The following is a 14882-nucleotide window of genomic DNA, read 5'->3' as shown; positions in this document are numbered from 1 at the left end:
GCCCAAATTACGTGCACTTGAATAGATCTTGTTTATGAGGCCTCATCATAGGTACTCATACTCTATTACAGAATTTATTTGGTACTGCCATTTTCGGCCTTTTGGTGAGAAAAAATGGAATTCGGATTTTGCGGATATTGAAATGGGTGCAAAAAATAAGCAGCAGAGATGAGTGGCTAGGTGAACACTGTGGCACGTAATCAACGTGCTCTATAAAATCATACGTGAGTAATATTGGAGAGTAACTTGATTTACCGTGTAAATCTCTCCTCATCAAATCAAGTCCGCCGTCCTCGGCTTACGAACAATTGCTCATACCCAAACCCTATCCAAACAATTCTTCAAACGCCTCTCCGAGAAACTCGTGCACGTTCAGTGTCTGCATAGCTCTCTTGTACTTGCCAAATGCCTTTCCACTGGCTACTCTCACCACAGAGCAGGCAGCAAAGCACGCTAGCAATAGGGCTTCATCCTCGTCGATCTTCCCTGAACCTTCCCAGAACCCGCTGTTGTAGTGTTCAGCCCATGTAAGAAGCGTGGCCAATGCCCCTGTCAAGGTATCGCCTTGGCCACCCACACGCCTCAAGGAGCCCGGCAATTCGTTGATAACATGGCTTCCCTTCCTCACAATCACCTCATGAGCACCTTTTTTGATAATGGTCACGTTTCCCAACGCCTTCAGCACCCTCATGGCGCATTCAACGTCGTCGGTGTTGTCAATGGCAAGAGCCAGGCAGATTCGACCAAACTCAACCACATTTGGTGTAAGCACCGCCTTGGGGTAGCCCTTGATGAGCTCTGGACGCACCGACACCAAGTAAAGCGAGTCTGCATCCAAAATAACGGGCTTGTTGACGACTTTTATCTCTTCTATCACCCTCACAAGCGTTTTGAGCATGAGGGCGTCTCTTCCAAACCCAGGTCCCACGACAAACATGTCTACTCTCTCCATGAGCCCCAGAATCTTGGGCAAGACGTGATTCTCGATGATTTTATCGAGATCGTCCTTCTGATTCAAAATCTCATCGAGAGGCACCTTCTTTAGCTTCGCTAGCTCTTCCGGAGACGCCCACTGTCTGAGATCTGCATTTTCCAAATCATATAAGTACGGATGGATCATCAAATCTGGCAGATATCCTTTGATCACCGGAGCAGCCTGCTTTTCACACACAACGTGACTCAAGTCAGCGCCCACCAAAGCAGCCGAATGGGCCAGAAAGAACGGGGCCCCCGTATAATCCTCACATCCACCGAACACAGCGATCTTCCCAGCCTGGCCCTTGTGGTAGGATGGTTTCAACGGCTGGATGAGCGTTTTGGCTACCTGAAGCAATTCCCGTTGGCTTTTTCCTTTAAACATCGCAATTGAGGTACAAAAGGTGTGGGGCCACAGTTTAACCCTTTTGCTACTCACCTGAGTGCCAGTGGTGTACCGGAACCGCAGGGAACAGTTGCTAAGGGTACAAAAGAGAGAGAGAGACAAAAAAGAAAGGAGAAATGGGGAAGGATGAGAAACACTAGTCAGCGTTTACGTAATTGAAATCTGCATTACTAAAAAGCTCCTTTCAATGTATTGGACAACCTGTCCGACGGAATTCACCTCCACCCTAATGATTCCGTACATTAAGCATGGTAAGTAAGCGTATACTAATAGCGAGTCTCGGCGGGCTGTGCAGTACCGCGCTAGTACCGCTCTCAACGAATAAATCCTGCTCGTTCTCACTTGCTAAATTGCCTCCTACATACATTAATTGTACTTCTCACTTTCCCCCAAGTATATATATATATACCAGTGCGCCCACAATTTTGCCCCATACTACTCAATTCCTTACTCCAAAAATGTTTGCTAGATTGAGCGCAAGATCCATGTGGCCCGTTCTCGGCGCAGCCGGCGCCGTCGGTGCCATTGGATTGGCCTACAGAATGTCCAACCCCATCATGAACGATACCGGTAAAACCTTCACCGGAGGCGACGAGTGGATCGACTTGAAGTTGAAGCTGGCTACACAGGTGTCGCCAGACTCGAAGCACTATGTGTTTGAGTTGAAGGACCCAGACCACGTTTCCGGCTTGATCACCGCCTCGTGCTTGATGGCGAAGTACGTCACCGAGAAAGGTAACAATGTCATTAGACCATACACGCCAACTTCGCCTACCGACCAGAAGGGCACCATTGACTTCGTCATCAAGACCTACGAGACTGGTAAGTTCTCCAAGCACTTCTGGGAGTTGAAGCCTAGCGACACCGTGGCGTTCAAGGGCCCCATTGTCAAGTGGAAGTGGGACCCCAACCAGTTTGAGAAAATCTCCTTGATTGGCGGCGGTTCCGGTATTACCCCATTGTACCAGTTGCTCAATGAGATCACCAGAAACCCTAACGACAACACCAAGGTGGACTTGTTCTACGCCTCCACCTCTGTCAAGGACATCTTGTTGAAGAAGGAGATTGACGAGATTGTCGAGAAGCACAAGGACCAGGTCAACGTGTACTACTTTGTCGACAAGCCAGACGACGACTGGAAGGGTCACACAGGCTACATTGGCAAGGACTTCTTGAAGGACCACTTGCCTCCACCATCTAAGGAGTCCAAGATCTTTATCTGTGGTCCTCCTCCCATGTACAAGGCGCTCTCGGGCATGAAGGTGTCTCCTACCGACCAGGGCGAAGTTACTGGTGCTTTGAGCGAATTGGGCTACACAAAGGACCACGTGTACAAGTTTTAGAAACCCAGTATGTAGATCAGCGTAAGCTATATATAAATCGATACGTTAACTAACAATGAAGCAGTGAAGCTCGAGTGATCTGGTTCATGCTTAACATATAGATAGCTACTCAGTGCGCACTATGTTAGAACTGCTGCAAACATCACCACCTAGAGGTTGAATACTCGACCCCAAGAGCCTTGGACCTTATATTTTATGGTCACTGTTGCTGTTGAAGGTTGCTGTCATGGCGCCCTCAATACCATATACGAAAGCTTGAAGCCAGATGTGGAGCTACTACTTATATGTGGAGATTTCCAGGCTATAAGGAACACAACAGATTTGCAAACCCTCAACGTTCCTGCCAAGTACAGACAACCAGGTGACTTTCCTGACTATTATTCGGGCGTCAAAAAAGCCCCCGTGCTCACGATCTTTATTGGCGGCAACCACGAGTGCTCCTCATACATGAGAGAGCTTCAGTATGGAGGGTGGGTGGCTCCCAATATCTATTACTTGGGCGAGTTCGGCAGTGTGTGGTACAAAGGAATCAAGATTAGTGGAACCCTGGGGATTTGGAACGCAAGAAGTTTTTATACAAAACAGCGCTTGGACTACCTGCTTCCGTACGATGCCAGTTCTCTAAGACTGGTGTACCATCTCAAGCCAAAGAACTTGTTGAAGCTTCTCCTAAGTGGTCGTAGCGATGTGTGCATGAGTCACGATTGGCCACAAGGAATCTGGAAGTTTGGCAACGAAAGAGAGCTACTACAAAAGAAGAAATTTTTCAAAGAGGATATGCAAAGTGGTAAGTTAGGCTCACCAGGAGCACGAGCTGCTTTGGAAAGGCTAGCGCCGAGATACTGGTTTTCTCTGCATTTGCACGTAAAGTTTACGGCAACGTTTGAAAAAAACGTGGAAGTAGAGGTGAAGCCCGAAACGACAGATGAGATAGCTTTGGACATGGACGCAGAGAGTGCCGATAACGACGAAGGCATTTCGGGCATTGACGATAACATGTCGGAAGAAAAGTGCAAAAGAAGAAAGATCATCAAGAAAACGTCGTTTTTGGCGCTCGATAAGTGTCTCAAGGGACGCTCATTCATGGATACATTGAAGATAGAGCCAGACGAGGAGCACCCATCGGCAAAGTCAGGGAGTTTGCACTACGATGCTCGTGGATTGGCAGTCCAGATGGTTGTCGAACGTTTTATCAAAAACAATTCTGATCAGTGGCGTGCTTTGGACCCCCAAGTCATCCTCAACCTGGCACTGCTGAGAGTAGCACTTATCGAAGAGCTCGAGAAGGCTGTTGAGGAAGAGACGACCAGACTAGAGAGAGAGAGTCCCGACCTAGTGGTGCCAAACAACTTCGAAATTACTGCCCCAACCATGAACACTACGCCGCTGCCGCCACTTCAGTACTGGCCCAATCCCCAGACACAGCACCTTTGTCTGAAGTTCAAGCTACTTCTTCCAAGTCATGAGGCATGAGAGTCTGAACACGAGTTGATTTAGATACCGTCTTCTTGTGTAATAAATGGATCATCATATATAGGTGCAGTTCAGGTGTGGAGTTGCTTCAAGCTCACATTCAATCTTTAGTAAGGTCCTTTCGCAGACATTTCGCAGCCACTATAGTGAAGACATCTGTAGACAAGTAGCGTACTCATCACCAGCCGTCCAACGACTTGTACAAGGCTTCAATATCTACTCACTTGAACTTATTCCCAAATTAGAGTATCTGACAGCATCTACATACATTGTTGACACCACCCCCCCCCACATTACAATTGGCAGATAACCTCTTCCAACCTACAATGTCTGTTCACCTGTTTGTGGCCCATTTCTTGAAAAAGGAGGGATACGTGGAGACCCTTAAGGCTTTTGAAAACGAGCATGGCAGGACTATTTCAACAGACTTGCCTCAAGGTGAGGATCTTGGAGAGATCATCGCTGATCGGCTCAAGTACTTGACCATCGACGAGAAGCCACAAAGTCTGCACGAGGTCTTGCTTGACGAAAGCTTGAAACTGCTTAAGAGAGACCAATTCAAGGAGTGGTCTGCCCCATACCCAAGGAACGCTGTCGAGTTGTCGTCGATTGACGAGTTGGTTGTGGCATGTGCTTTATTTGAGAGAGGAGGCGATGAGTACGCCATCTTCGCTACTGCCAAGCTGGAGCTAGTTGTGGTCGACTTGAAGAGTCGCAAAAGGGTATTCCGTGGTTCTCGAATCATTGGACTGGTGGTCATCCGCAAAATACAAGTTGTGGGTCCCTTATTGCTTTTATGTGGAATGAATGGGAAACTATATATTTGCACGTTCGGTGACGGTCTCCTGGAGCTCCAGATTATTAGAGAGAAGCAGCTTCATGATAGATTGGTCTCAGACTTGAAGGTGGTGCGTTGGAAAGAGAAGAATTACTTGGTGTCGTTGGGATGGGACTTCTTGGTGAAGGTGCACGAAATCACAGATAACTCAATCCAGGAGGTGTTTCTGCCTTACAAGCTCTCTACCAGGGGAATTTGCATGGACGCGTGTGTTTATAACGATCAATTGGTCATCTTGGTGGGCAAATCAGAAATAACCCTTATGGACGTGCTCACAGTCAAGAACAACGCTGTGACCTTGTCGTACAGAATAGCACTCAATGACGCTGAGTTCACAGCAGCAGGCTTCTCCCCGCATGCTATACAGATTTACAGTGGAGGTAAGGTACCCTTGGTCGCTGTGGGCACCTCCCATGAACCCTTTATGCGTTTGGTGGTCGTTTCGCTCAAAGGCTTCGGTGATGAAGGTGAAAGTATCCGAAGAAACCAGATTGTTACGAATATCAATTCTTTGTCTCCACAGGATAAGTACAGTCTGGCACTACTCAGCTGGAGACCCGATGGCAGTGGAGTGTGGGTATATGGAGAAGATGGCGTCATCCGAGGTATAGATTTGCTCAAAGAAGATGTGGTTGTGACCTTGAATAAAAGTCAAGACCGAATTAAGAGTTTTGCGGTCTCTGGAGACCTGTTGCTTGTCTGTGGCACAGATAAGAGGGTGTTCTTGTGGACCAGGTGAGAATACAAAGACACTTGGTGAGAATTGAGATATGAAATCTCGGTGACTAGTAGTCTGAATACTGACGAAATCGTCGGCTAAAAATATGAACTTCTTACTCGATCTAATGAAGTAAGAGACGTCATAGTTTATCATTTTTTTGACCCTGCATTCCAAGGCCTCCTCTATTATATCCTACAGACCAGTGTCTACGCAAGGCGTTCTTCAGCTTCTGCAGTGTTCTGTTATTGTGCATGTTTGATATTCCGCTGACTCGGTGACTTCTTGCTTGAGTCACGACAAAAGCCAAAATTACTTCTATGCATTGATTATCTCCAAGGGATACCTTTGCCTGAGAGGTTTCCATTTTGCAGCCGTGAGTCTTGCGCACAAGCAACCCAAAATAAGTGCGGAAAAATCATATGTCTTTGACAGACAGTACCATGAGAAAAGAAATGAGATGGGACCAAAAGAATAAAAACACGGAGAAAAATAAAGAGGGAAAAATATCATAATCTAAAGATCGCCAAGCGCCTTCCAATTGTTGTGCGTGCCCTGATCAAACTCAAAATCGGATTTATTGTTTACCCGCTAAAGCGATAGTGAGCATGTCCCATTGGTTCCTTTCAAGCGAAAACTGGGGTTTCGCAGGCACAAGCGACTAATACCCAAACAAGAGGCTGCGAAAGTTTGTAGATGGAGCGGGGCAAATCGGCAAAGGTTTCTTTGCGTTAGGAGATGTATTTGTATGGAATTTTCCACAAATGAGGGCAAAGCGTTAACTGCTTGGGCGCCTTCAAGGCACAAGCTCACAGTTTATCGGTTTTGCAACCATTGTGAAGACGCAAATGTGCATGCTATCGAGTGCGGTTAAGAGAATAGGGTGTGATCACGTGACCGGCGGCCAAATAAAACACACCGATAATTTAAAGATTTAGAGCGTCCAATTGGAAAAAAAATTACATTGCCGTGATCACAGTCGTCGACTTCATTTATCTACAAAATTTGATTCAAGTCTATCAACAAATGGCTCTTTGTGTTGCCCATCCGGGAGGGGACCTCGGAAGAAGACGCCATGTGGGGAATGCGATATCCTCGGCAGGAAAGGGAAAAAAGAAACCGGCCTCTTGTGGATGCTCCATATAACCTCCTCAAAATCATCAAATCGCAGAAAAACCGTTGTATACTTCTCATTACTTACAAAACAATACTACAGCAAAGCCTGGACTTTCTAAGAGCAAACCAAGCCTGGCCTATTTATTTATTCACTTCGTCGCCCCCATTTGCAGCCGACATTTACACTTTTTTACTAAAGTTCATCTTAGACAAGTTACTGAATGTCCCTTTCACCTCTTGAAAAAGCCGCCTCAGGCGCCATGGCCTCGGTGATAGCCAACACTTTGGTGTATCCATTGGATTTGAGCAAAACAATCATTCAAACTCAGGTGAAGAAGCACGAAAAGAAGAACCCCGGAGATGAGTCTGATACCGGATTTAGCAGCTCCACCTCGGTCAATGGAGAGGACTCGGTGTACAAGCAGAAGGCCAGCAAAGGCCAGCTCAAGTACAAAAACACTGCGGACGTGTTGAAGAAAATTTATGAGAAGAAGGGCATTTTGGGCTGGTACCACGGCCTCTTGTCGTCAATTTTGGGTACTGCAGCACAGAACTTCTCCTACTTTTACTGGTACTCGATTGTCAAGCGTGTGTACGCTCAATTGACCAAGAGACCCACCAATGCCAAGCACTCTACCCCTACAGAGTTGTTTTTGGGTGCGTTGGCAGCAGCCATTTCGCAGCTCTTTACGATGCCAATTGGTGTCATCACCACCCAACAGCAGACCGATAAGCAACATAGAAGCTTGCTTCAGTTGGCCAAGGAGATCTATGTGCACGATGGCATTTGTGGCTACTGGAAAGGCTTGAGCGTTTCGTTGGTGTTGTGCATCAACCCAAGTATCACTTACGGTTCCTATGAGAGATTGAAGCAGGTGTTGTTCAACAACAAGCAGTTCTTGGGCCCTTTGGAGTCTTTCAGTTTGGGAATGTTGGCCAAATCGTTGGCTACCCTTGCCACGCAGCCTCTCATTGTGTCTAAGGCCATGCTCCAGAAGAAGCTGCAGACCCCACAAGGCGGCAAAGCCGGCAAGCTTCCTAATGGCAAGATCGTGGTGCAGAGCCACCCAGACGATGAAGAAGACATCAAATTTGACAGTTTCATCCATGCATTGACCCACTTGTGGACAACCGAGAGGCTTAGAGGATTGTACAAAGGTGTGGCCCCTCAATTGCTCAAGGGTGTGATTGTGCAAGGGTTGTTGTTCATGTTCAAGGACCAACTTGACATGCTTTTCTTATTTATCTTGAAGGCGCTCAAGTCAAGAAAAGCAAAGCTTTTGGCCAAGGCCGCTCTTAAGTGAGGGGACCCTGTATTATGGCATTCATCCACTGTGACAATATAGAAGAGACGCTGGGTCGTCCATATTTGAGCGATCGAAGCGTTGCCTGGGTTTCTAGCGTTTGGCTTCGAGCTAAGTAGTTCAAACCTATTATAGATCTATTTTGATGTAGAATTTTCTGAAACTGCTTCGGAGGAATGATGTAGTAGAGGTTACTTAGCAGAGGCTGTTGAATTTGCAAGGGAGGTTGCATTTGCAGCAAACAAATGCCAGCTTCTTGATATGAATTTCTTAATGATCCGAATTTTTGAAAATCTCTACATATGCATGATTCAACAAAGGCGGACTACGAAGAGTTGTCCCTCCCTTGAACGAAAGAATAAATAAAATGAAGCTTGTTTATGTATTGTCCTCAGTTCCTTGATAATGACCATCAAGAGCACCTCTTCACATTCTCTTGCCCCTTGTGATCTGCTATGGATCTACCATTTTCCCATATATCGCCTATATGAGTATCTCTCAACTTCAGCAACCGGTTGTCTGTTCCCCAAGGACTTCTACAAATAAGACTTCAACTTCATGAGAGTTCGAAATGAACCTTCCTTGTCGCCGCCCACAGAGAGTTGTTCATATTATTCAAGAGTGTCTAGTTGGTTGGCAATTGCAATCGACAGATTGATATTCTCATTTGTTGAAGTGTGTCTCTAGATCTTGATTTGTGGATGAATCTCCTTAACGTTTTACGTATTATTCTGAATTCTAGTAGAGCTACTGAACCTCAAAACTGGTGTAGATAATAAGTTGTTTTAAACAGTGCATCCTCGGACCAGAACATAAAAGAAAGGAAAAGATTTATCGTGAATCTCAATGAGAATTCATTCTTGTCCTCATCTTTGACACGTTTTCGTCTCTTCGTTTTCTCCAAACTATTCTTGCCCTTTTGTGGTACTAGGCACTCGCATTTGCAGCCATTAAATGAACAGGTGAAACTAAGCGTTTTCACAAATATGTCACCGTTCTCATATAATACGTAATCGAAGTCAAGCCGATCTCCACTTCTCTGTCATATTCTTCAACATTAGCTTGTAACTATGACTCCTCCTAAGTTTGCCTTACAATTCAGGGCAGAAGCCCTCACTTTCACATATTTCCACGTGACATAAACCTAAGCATAGGCTCCATCGCACACCTCCCTTTGTGGGTCACATGACCCAGAGTGCGAGGAAAAATCAACCAAAAATCTTCACCCTCTTCATCCAGATATTCCCCTTCTCATACAACTTCTTCAATCATGGGTAACGGTAAACCAAGAGGTCTTAACTCGGCTAGAAAGTTGAGGGTTCACAGACGTAACAACAGATGGGCTGACCAGGCTTACAAGTCGAGATTGTTGGGTACCGCCTTCAAGTCTTCTCCATTCGGTGGCTCTTCTCACGCCAAGGGTATTGTGTTGGAAAAGATTGGTGTTGAGTCCAAGCAGCCAAACTCCGCTATCAGAAAGTGTGTCAGAGTTCAATTGATCAAGAACGGTAAGAAGGTCACCGCTTTCGTGCCAAATGACGGTTGTTTGAACTTCGTCGATGAGAACGACGAGGTCTTGTTGGCCGGTTTCGGTAGAAGAGGTAAGGCTAAGGGTGATATTCCCGGTGTCAGATTCAAGGTTGTCAAGGTTTCCGGTGTCTCCTTGTTGGCCTTGTGGAAGGAGAAGAAGGAGAAGCCAAGATCGTAAGTGGCCCTGCTCCTGTACCCTTCCTGTGTCATATATAAAACAAATACAATAATCACGTTACGAGACTGGTGTAGGCGCCTTGGTGTGAATCTACAGAATACTTTCTGTGAATTTTTTTCATTAGATCTTGACGTATTTAAACATGTCATCATGCTATCTCACATAATCGCTCCAGCCTTACATGGAGAGGTTCTTTCCTTCGATGGAAGGCCCGCTCTTCTTGACAACCTTCTTTCTCGAGTTGGTCATCTTACGGCTAATTCTCGTGAATCTCTCGTCATGGCCCCCTTTACTTTGTCTCATCAATAAGCTGGGATCAACCCGAGGTGCAATCTTGTACGCTGTGGTTCTGGCACTAGGAATAGCAGCTCTGTTTCTGCGCTCAGCCTGCTGCTCGTATAGCGTCTTTGGCTCGATCTGTTTGTTTCTTCTCTTCGACAGCAACTGGTTTGAAAAGCGTGATTTGTTGTAGTCGTGAAATTTGATGGTTCTGTCCTTGTATGAGTCGGACTTGTTGAGAATGGGTCTGGTCCAGTCGCCAATCAATCTGTCGACAATTTTCTTTAGACTTGGTTCTGTGCGTTTACTGCGCTGGTAAAAAACCAAAACTTTTCCAATACCTGAAGCTACCAAATGGTCAGTTTTGATAGGCAATGTCGTCAAGGCGTGAATCAACTCCTTCTGTATCTGATACGCAGGCATCGATGCATCAGGTAGAGGTTCGAGCCACAATCTGACGGCTTCAAGGAGATTGTTGTCCAAAATAGAGATGGCCAAATCAGCCTTTGACATCGTCTCCATCACTTCCTTCAAAAGCTTGAGCTTCTCGGTGGCTATCTGGCCATTCGAGTTCTTCTCCACATCCAAGTTTGCGGCCTCAATCATTTTCCCCTTCAAGAAATCAATCTTGTCGTCTTGCATACGTTCCAAGTCGTCCTCGTCAGCTTTCTTACGTCTTACTGTCTTCGACTTCACCGCCATGTCCATCTTCTCCTCCAACAACCGGCGTCTTCTAGTCTGCGGGTCCTCGTTCGAGTAATCTATTCCGTTATCGCCGTATTCTTTATCTTCCGTGTAAGTAGCAGGGAATTGTGCTTCTGCTGGTGCTGGAGTCGCCAGGTCGTCTCTGGCGGTCTTTCTGATCTTTTTCTTTTTGGTCTGCTCACCCAGAGCATTCTTCTGTGTCTTCATGCTGTAGATATCTTCATCATCGTAATCCTGTTCATTAGCAGCCGCCTCATTCTGCTCTTCTTCACCTGGAAGCTCCGGATCGTACTGTGGCTCTGGCCTTATATCGCCTTCAACATCTTCAACAGGCATCTTGTCGTCCTCTATGTTATCCTCGCCAATGGTGTCTGGGAGCTCCTTGTCATCTTCTTGTTGCAAAAAGTTTTCTTCCTGAAGCTGCTCAGCAGTCTCTTCAGCCGAGGGTCCCCTAATAGCCTCGTCAGATTCCGTGGACATATCTTCCTGGTTGATATCCGATGTAGTTGTTAGTGATATTTGATGGTGGCCTATAGTGGGAGCGTGTGCAGGCCAGCCATAATTTGTATACTGCTCTCGCATAGAGCTATAGCAAAAGCTCCAACACTCTTGCCCCCTCCCCCCACTCTTTGGCTCATTGCAAATGTCCCAGTACATCGGCAAGACTATCTCATTGATCTCCAACAAGGGACTTCGCTATGTGGGTATTTTGGACAACATTAGTGCCGAGGACGCAACTGTGTCGTTGAAGTCGGTGCGTCCATTTGGCACTGAAGGTAGAATGGCTGCTCAGGGGCTTGCCCACATGGAGGTGATGCCTGGGTCTGATGTTTACGACTATGTTGTTTTCCGTGGTACGGATGTTCGGGACTTGTCGGTTTTGGACGAGCCTATTGACGAAGTCAAGCCTCAGCCTTGGACTGGTGCCACCTACCCTTCAGTTCCTGCAGCTCCTCAGGCTTCTGCCACTGCTCCAACTGCAACTCCAACTCAAGGCTCTGCTCAAGGACCCACGACTGCCGCTCCAGCTCCAGGTGTTGCTGCTGGAGGTGTGGCTCCAGTTCCAGCTATCACGTCAAGTGCTCCACAGGCTCAGCAAGCACAGCCCGCAAACGCAGCAAACGCTGCTCAAGAGACAGGTGTGTCATCAAGTGCTCCTATAGCTACCAAATCGCTGAAACTTTCACCAAGTGCAACCACAAAGGAGCCTCAGCCAGCGCCAGAAGGCAGAACGCAGCCCTCAGACTCGGACTCCGCCAACGAGAACGGAGAATTCGATTTTGAAAAGGCCAATGCTCGTTTCGAGAAGAAGACCATTGCCGATTCGAAGCCAAAGTACGACAAGAAGTCCTCTTTCTTTGACAGCATCTCCTCCTCCAACACTGAGAGAGGTCAGATGAGGTGGAGCGAAGAGAAAACCCTTAACATGGACACCTTTGGGCAAGAATCATCTCGTGGCAGAGGCCACTGGAGAGGTCGTGGCAGAGGTGGAAGAGGCGGAAGAGGCGGTAGAGGTAGAGGTAGAGGCAGAGGCAAGCCTGAGCCAACCCCAGAGTGGGCATAAAGTTGTCCGTGACGGGCATTGGGTCTAGGAGGCATAATCACAGCAGGCTCCTCGCTGAGTAATGGAGTCCTTGAACAAGAAAAAAAAAAGAAGCTAAATAGTAATTATAAGAGTATCTGTATCATCATTCGTAAGTGTCAAAGTATCGATCCTAGCCTTAGCGCGAACGTTACAATATCAAAGAAACTCCTCAGATCAGCCAACTCTCTATGGCGCCTGGTCCCCTGAACTGGCTCCGGTTTTTCTGGACAACTTCGTCGTGGGCTCTTCGTACGGCTTGTGCTGTTCATGTGATCAAGGCAGATATCTACGACTGCAACGAAACAAGAGGTGAGCTGATGCTCACCACCCTTCAGGCGTACGGGGACTATGTTCATGAGTTGAAAAAATACAAGTTAGGAAGAGGCGTGGAGATGGGCGATTTGGTGGTAATGTCAAAACCAACAGACCCAGATTCTCGTGTTTGCAAGAGAATCACGGGGATGCCCGGAGATATGATTCTTGTGGATCCTTCAAGCTCGTCTGAGTTGACGTATTCACCACGGGATAGAGAAACAAACGAAGGCTTCAACAGATTTGTAGAGGTGCCCAAGGGTCATGTGTGGGTGACAGGTGATAATTTGTGCTTGTCAATGGACTCCAGAAGCTTCCAGGCGGTGCCCATGGGTCTCATCAAGGGGAAGATCGTTGCTGCAAATTCTCCAATGAAAGGATTTTTCAATGAAGATGGGAAGTTCTCATTCTTGAACTTCAAGTGGTTAGAAAATAACTTTACAGATGACAGTTGAGCGGTAGAGGTTGTGTTTCTATACAGTGGATGGTTACGTGGAGGCCTCAATCACTGTGCGTTGCTTAGTTAGGGCCTTCAAGGCCTTGGAGCCAAACACGAGAGCAGGGCCAGCAAGAATGGCAGTGTAAAAGATCGTGGTGAAGATTGTGGCACCCAAGTAATATTTCACAAAGGTGAACTCAATCAAGGCTATGGTGGTAAGGAAACCGCCTTTGAATGGGATACCCTCGTTGGCCACAAACAAGGACTTGCCAACTAGCGTGAACCAGCTTCCAATCAAAACGAAGAAAAGCGCAACAGCAATGGCACTGAAAATGAGAGGGACAATCGGTTTGACGGTCTGAGGGTCCTCGTTGAACTGGTGGTGGATCTCTGGCAATGCACCCAATCTCAATGGTTTTTTGTAGTTGACGGACGCTCTCAACGATTCACTTGGAACAAGCTCCGCAAGCAAAGTGTATAAGTTCTGTCCCTTCTTTTGGCTGGCGTCAGCTGCAATAATATAAACGAACACTCTTTCCTGAGAAAGCAACGCTGGTGGGATCTTGTTGACGAGAATCAGAGAGGTGGCAGTCTTCTTGGTCGTGTCAAACAGAGGGTACGTGGCATAGTCCAAACCGTTGTTGTCTGTAAACACAAAATTCAATTGATGAGGTTTTTCAGCCACGTTGCCCTTGAGCACCACGCTAAGAGCCACCTTTTCTCTCACTGACTCGAGAACGACTCTATGGACATCCTCCGAGTCCGGAACGATATCAAACGCCTTGTTGCCATTCACTGATACCAGACCTGACTCAATGGAGTAGGCCACGGCACTGACTATGAAAACTAGCCACAGGAAAGCAGCAGTGAAGGAAAGTTGCATTGGTAGGTGTCAATTTCGAAGTGACAGAGGTGGCAGCATTTTGATATATGCGCGCGAAAATCCACACAGGAGGTAGAGGCAGAGAGAGAGAGGACCCATAAGGGAACAGAAGATTACAAAAAAGTGAAAAAGAAGAAAAAGAGAAACTTCCTAGCTCAGACTGAACTCAATCTTCGTCCTTGATGAACCCTCTGGGATGCACCGTTGGCGCCTTGGATACGGCTTCTCGGAGACTAACACCGGGACCTACCCCAGAGGTGTCGCACACTTCGTACCCTCTGCCAGTGGGGACTGAAAACTTACTCTGAGGGTTTCTGTTTAGAGCTTCGGCACTCAGACGCTTTTTGTCCTCTACATTCTCACTCAAAACGGCGATGCGTTTTTTGGTTTCCTTGAACAACATCACAGGCGCAAAGAGACAGAGGAGAATCACAAGGAAAGGAGAGGCGAAAATCACTGAGGTTAGCCAGAGCACAGGATTTGGTAAAAAGCACGGTCGAACGTACCGAAAGTGAGGATGGAAAGAAAAACGAGGCCAATTGAGAAGAATGTGACGAGATTGGCGATGCCTATCATGAAGCGCTTGGGTCGAAGAAATAATGGTTGCAAAACTGCGAGCACTCTAGCAGACAGGAAGAGGCACAACACTGTGAGAGACAAGTAGACTGAGTCTCATTGAAGAAGCCGTGAAATGTGACACTGCAGTGAATCCATGATAAATAAAGGAAGCATTTTCATTAGCGTATAATCTCGTGTTGGCTGTGATGTTATTTCATCTATTTTTTTTTTTTTTTTAAT

General features: G+C 46.7%; 11 protein-coding genes across 11 annotated transcripts; 7 read left to right on the top strand and 4 right to left on the bottom strand. All coding sequences in view use genetic code 12, as the record gives it.

Moving 5' to 3' along the window:
- Positions 1–325: 325 nt before the first annotated feature.
- Positions 326–1360, bottom strand: CJI96_0002216 (NADHX dehydratase; the record flags this gene model as incomplete). The annotated part of the gene is made up of 1 exon (XM_029035733.2): positions 326–1360. The coding sequence occupies one exon, from the start codon at positions 1358–1360 to the stop codon at positions 326–328; it is 1035 nt and encodes a 344-aa protein (XP_028890975.2).
- Positions 1361–1839: 479 nt separating this feature from the next.
- MCR1 (cytochrome-b5 reductase) lies at positions 1840–2724 on the top strand (the record flags this gene model as incomplete). The annotated part of the gene is made up of 1 exon (XM_029035732.1): positions 1840–2724. The coding sequence occupies one exon, from the start codon at positions 1840–1842 to the stop codon at positions 2722–2724; it is 885 nt and encodes a 294-aa protein (XP_028890974.1).
- A 195-nt stretch (positions 2725–2919) lies between these two features.
- DBR1 (RNA lariat debranching enzyme) lies at positions 2920–4197 on the top strand (the record flags this gene model as incomplete). The annotated part of the gene is made up of 1 exon (XM_029035731.1): positions 2920–4197. The coding sequence occupies one exon, from the start codon at positions 2920–2922 to the stop codon at positions 4195–4197; it is 1278 nt and encodes a 425-aa protein (XP_028890973.1).
- Positions 4198–4523: 326 nt separating this feature from the next.
- Positions 4524–5774, top strand: CJI96_0002213 (uncharacterized protein; the record flags this gene model as incomplete). Its single annotated transcript, XM_029035730.1, has 1 exon — positions 4524–5774. The coding sequence occupies one exon, from the start codon at positions 4524–4526 to the stop codon at positions 5772–5774; it is 1251 nt and encodes a 416-aa protein (XP_028890972.1).
- A 1316-nt stretch (positions 5775–7090) lies between these two features.
- On the top strand, positions 7091–8173 carry ANT1 (Ant1p; the record flags this gene model as incomplete). Its single annotated transcript, XM_029035729.2, has 1 exon — positions 7091–8173. The coding sequence occupies one exon, from the start codon at positions 7091–7093 to the stop codon at positions 8171–8173; it is 1083 nt and encodes a 360-aa protein (XP_028890971.2).
- Positions 8174–9443: 1270 nt separating this feature from the next.
- On the top strand, positions 9444–9881 carry RPS23A (40S ribosomal protein uS12; the record flags this gene model as incomplete). The annotated part of the gene is made up of 1 exon (XM_029035728.1): positions 9444–9881. One exon carries the CDS (start codon positions 9444–9446, stop codon positions 9879–9881), a length of 438 nt encoding a protein of 145 aa, XP_028890970.1.
- Positions 9882–10058: 177 nt separating this feature from the next.
- On the bottom strand, positions 10059–11345 carry CJI96_0002210 (uncharacterized protein; the record flags this gene model as incomplete). Its single annotated transcript, XM_029035727.2, has 1 exon — positions 10059–11345. The coding sequence occupies one exon, from the start codon at positions 11343–11345 to the stop codon at positions 10059–10061; it is 1287 nt and encodes a 428-aa protein (XP_028890969.2).
- Positions 11346–11508: 163 nt separating this feature from the next.
- On the top strand, positions 11509–12429 carry CJI96_0002209 (uncharacterized protein; the record flags this gene model as incomplete). Its single annotated transcript, XM_029035726.2, has 1 exon — positions 11509–12429. The coding sequence occupies one exon, from the start codon at positions 11509–11511 to the stop codon at positions 12427–12429; it is 921 nt and encodes a 306-aa protein (XP_028890968.2).
- A 209-nt stretch (positions 12430–12638) lies between these two features.
- Positions 12639–13217, top strand: IMP1 (endopeptidase catalytic subunit IMP1; the record flags this gene model as incomplete). Its single annotated transcript, XM_029035725.1, has 1 exon — positions 12639–13217. One exon carries the CDS (start codon positions 12639–12641, stop codon positions 13215–13217), a length of 579 nt encoding a protein of 192 aa, XP_028890967.1.
- Positions 13218–13250: 33 nt separating this feature from the next.
- CJI96_0002207 (dolichyl-diphosphooligosaccharide-protein glycotransferase) lies at positions 13251–14084 on the bottom strand (the record flags this gene model as incomplete). The annotated part of the gene is made up of 1 exon (XM_029035724.1): positions 13251–14084. One exon carries the CDS (start codon positions 14082–14084, stop codon positions 13251–13253), a length of 834 nt encoding a protein of 277 aa, XP_028890966.1.
- Positions 14085–14250: 166 nt separating this feature from the next.
- CJI96_0002206 (uncharacterized protein) lies at positions 14251–14660 on the bottom strand (the record flags this gene model as incomplete). The annotated part of the gene is made up of 2 exons (XM_029035723.2): positions 14251–14540; positions 14591–14660. The coding sequence occupies 2 exons, from the start codon at positions 14658–14660 to the stop codon at positions 14251–14253; spliced, it is 360 nt and encodes a 119-aa protein (XP_028890965.2).
- Positions 14661–14882: the final 222 nt, after the last annotated feature.

The sequence above is a fragment of the Candidozyma auris genome, chromosome 2 (genome assembly GCF_003013715.1).
Source record: "Candidozyma auris chromosome 2, complete sequence".
NCBI lineage: Eukaryota > Fungi > Ascomycota > Pichiomycetes > Serinales > Metschnikowiaceae > Candidozyma > Candidozyma auris.
This window is presented reverse-complemented; position numbering and strand designations above follow the sequence as displayed.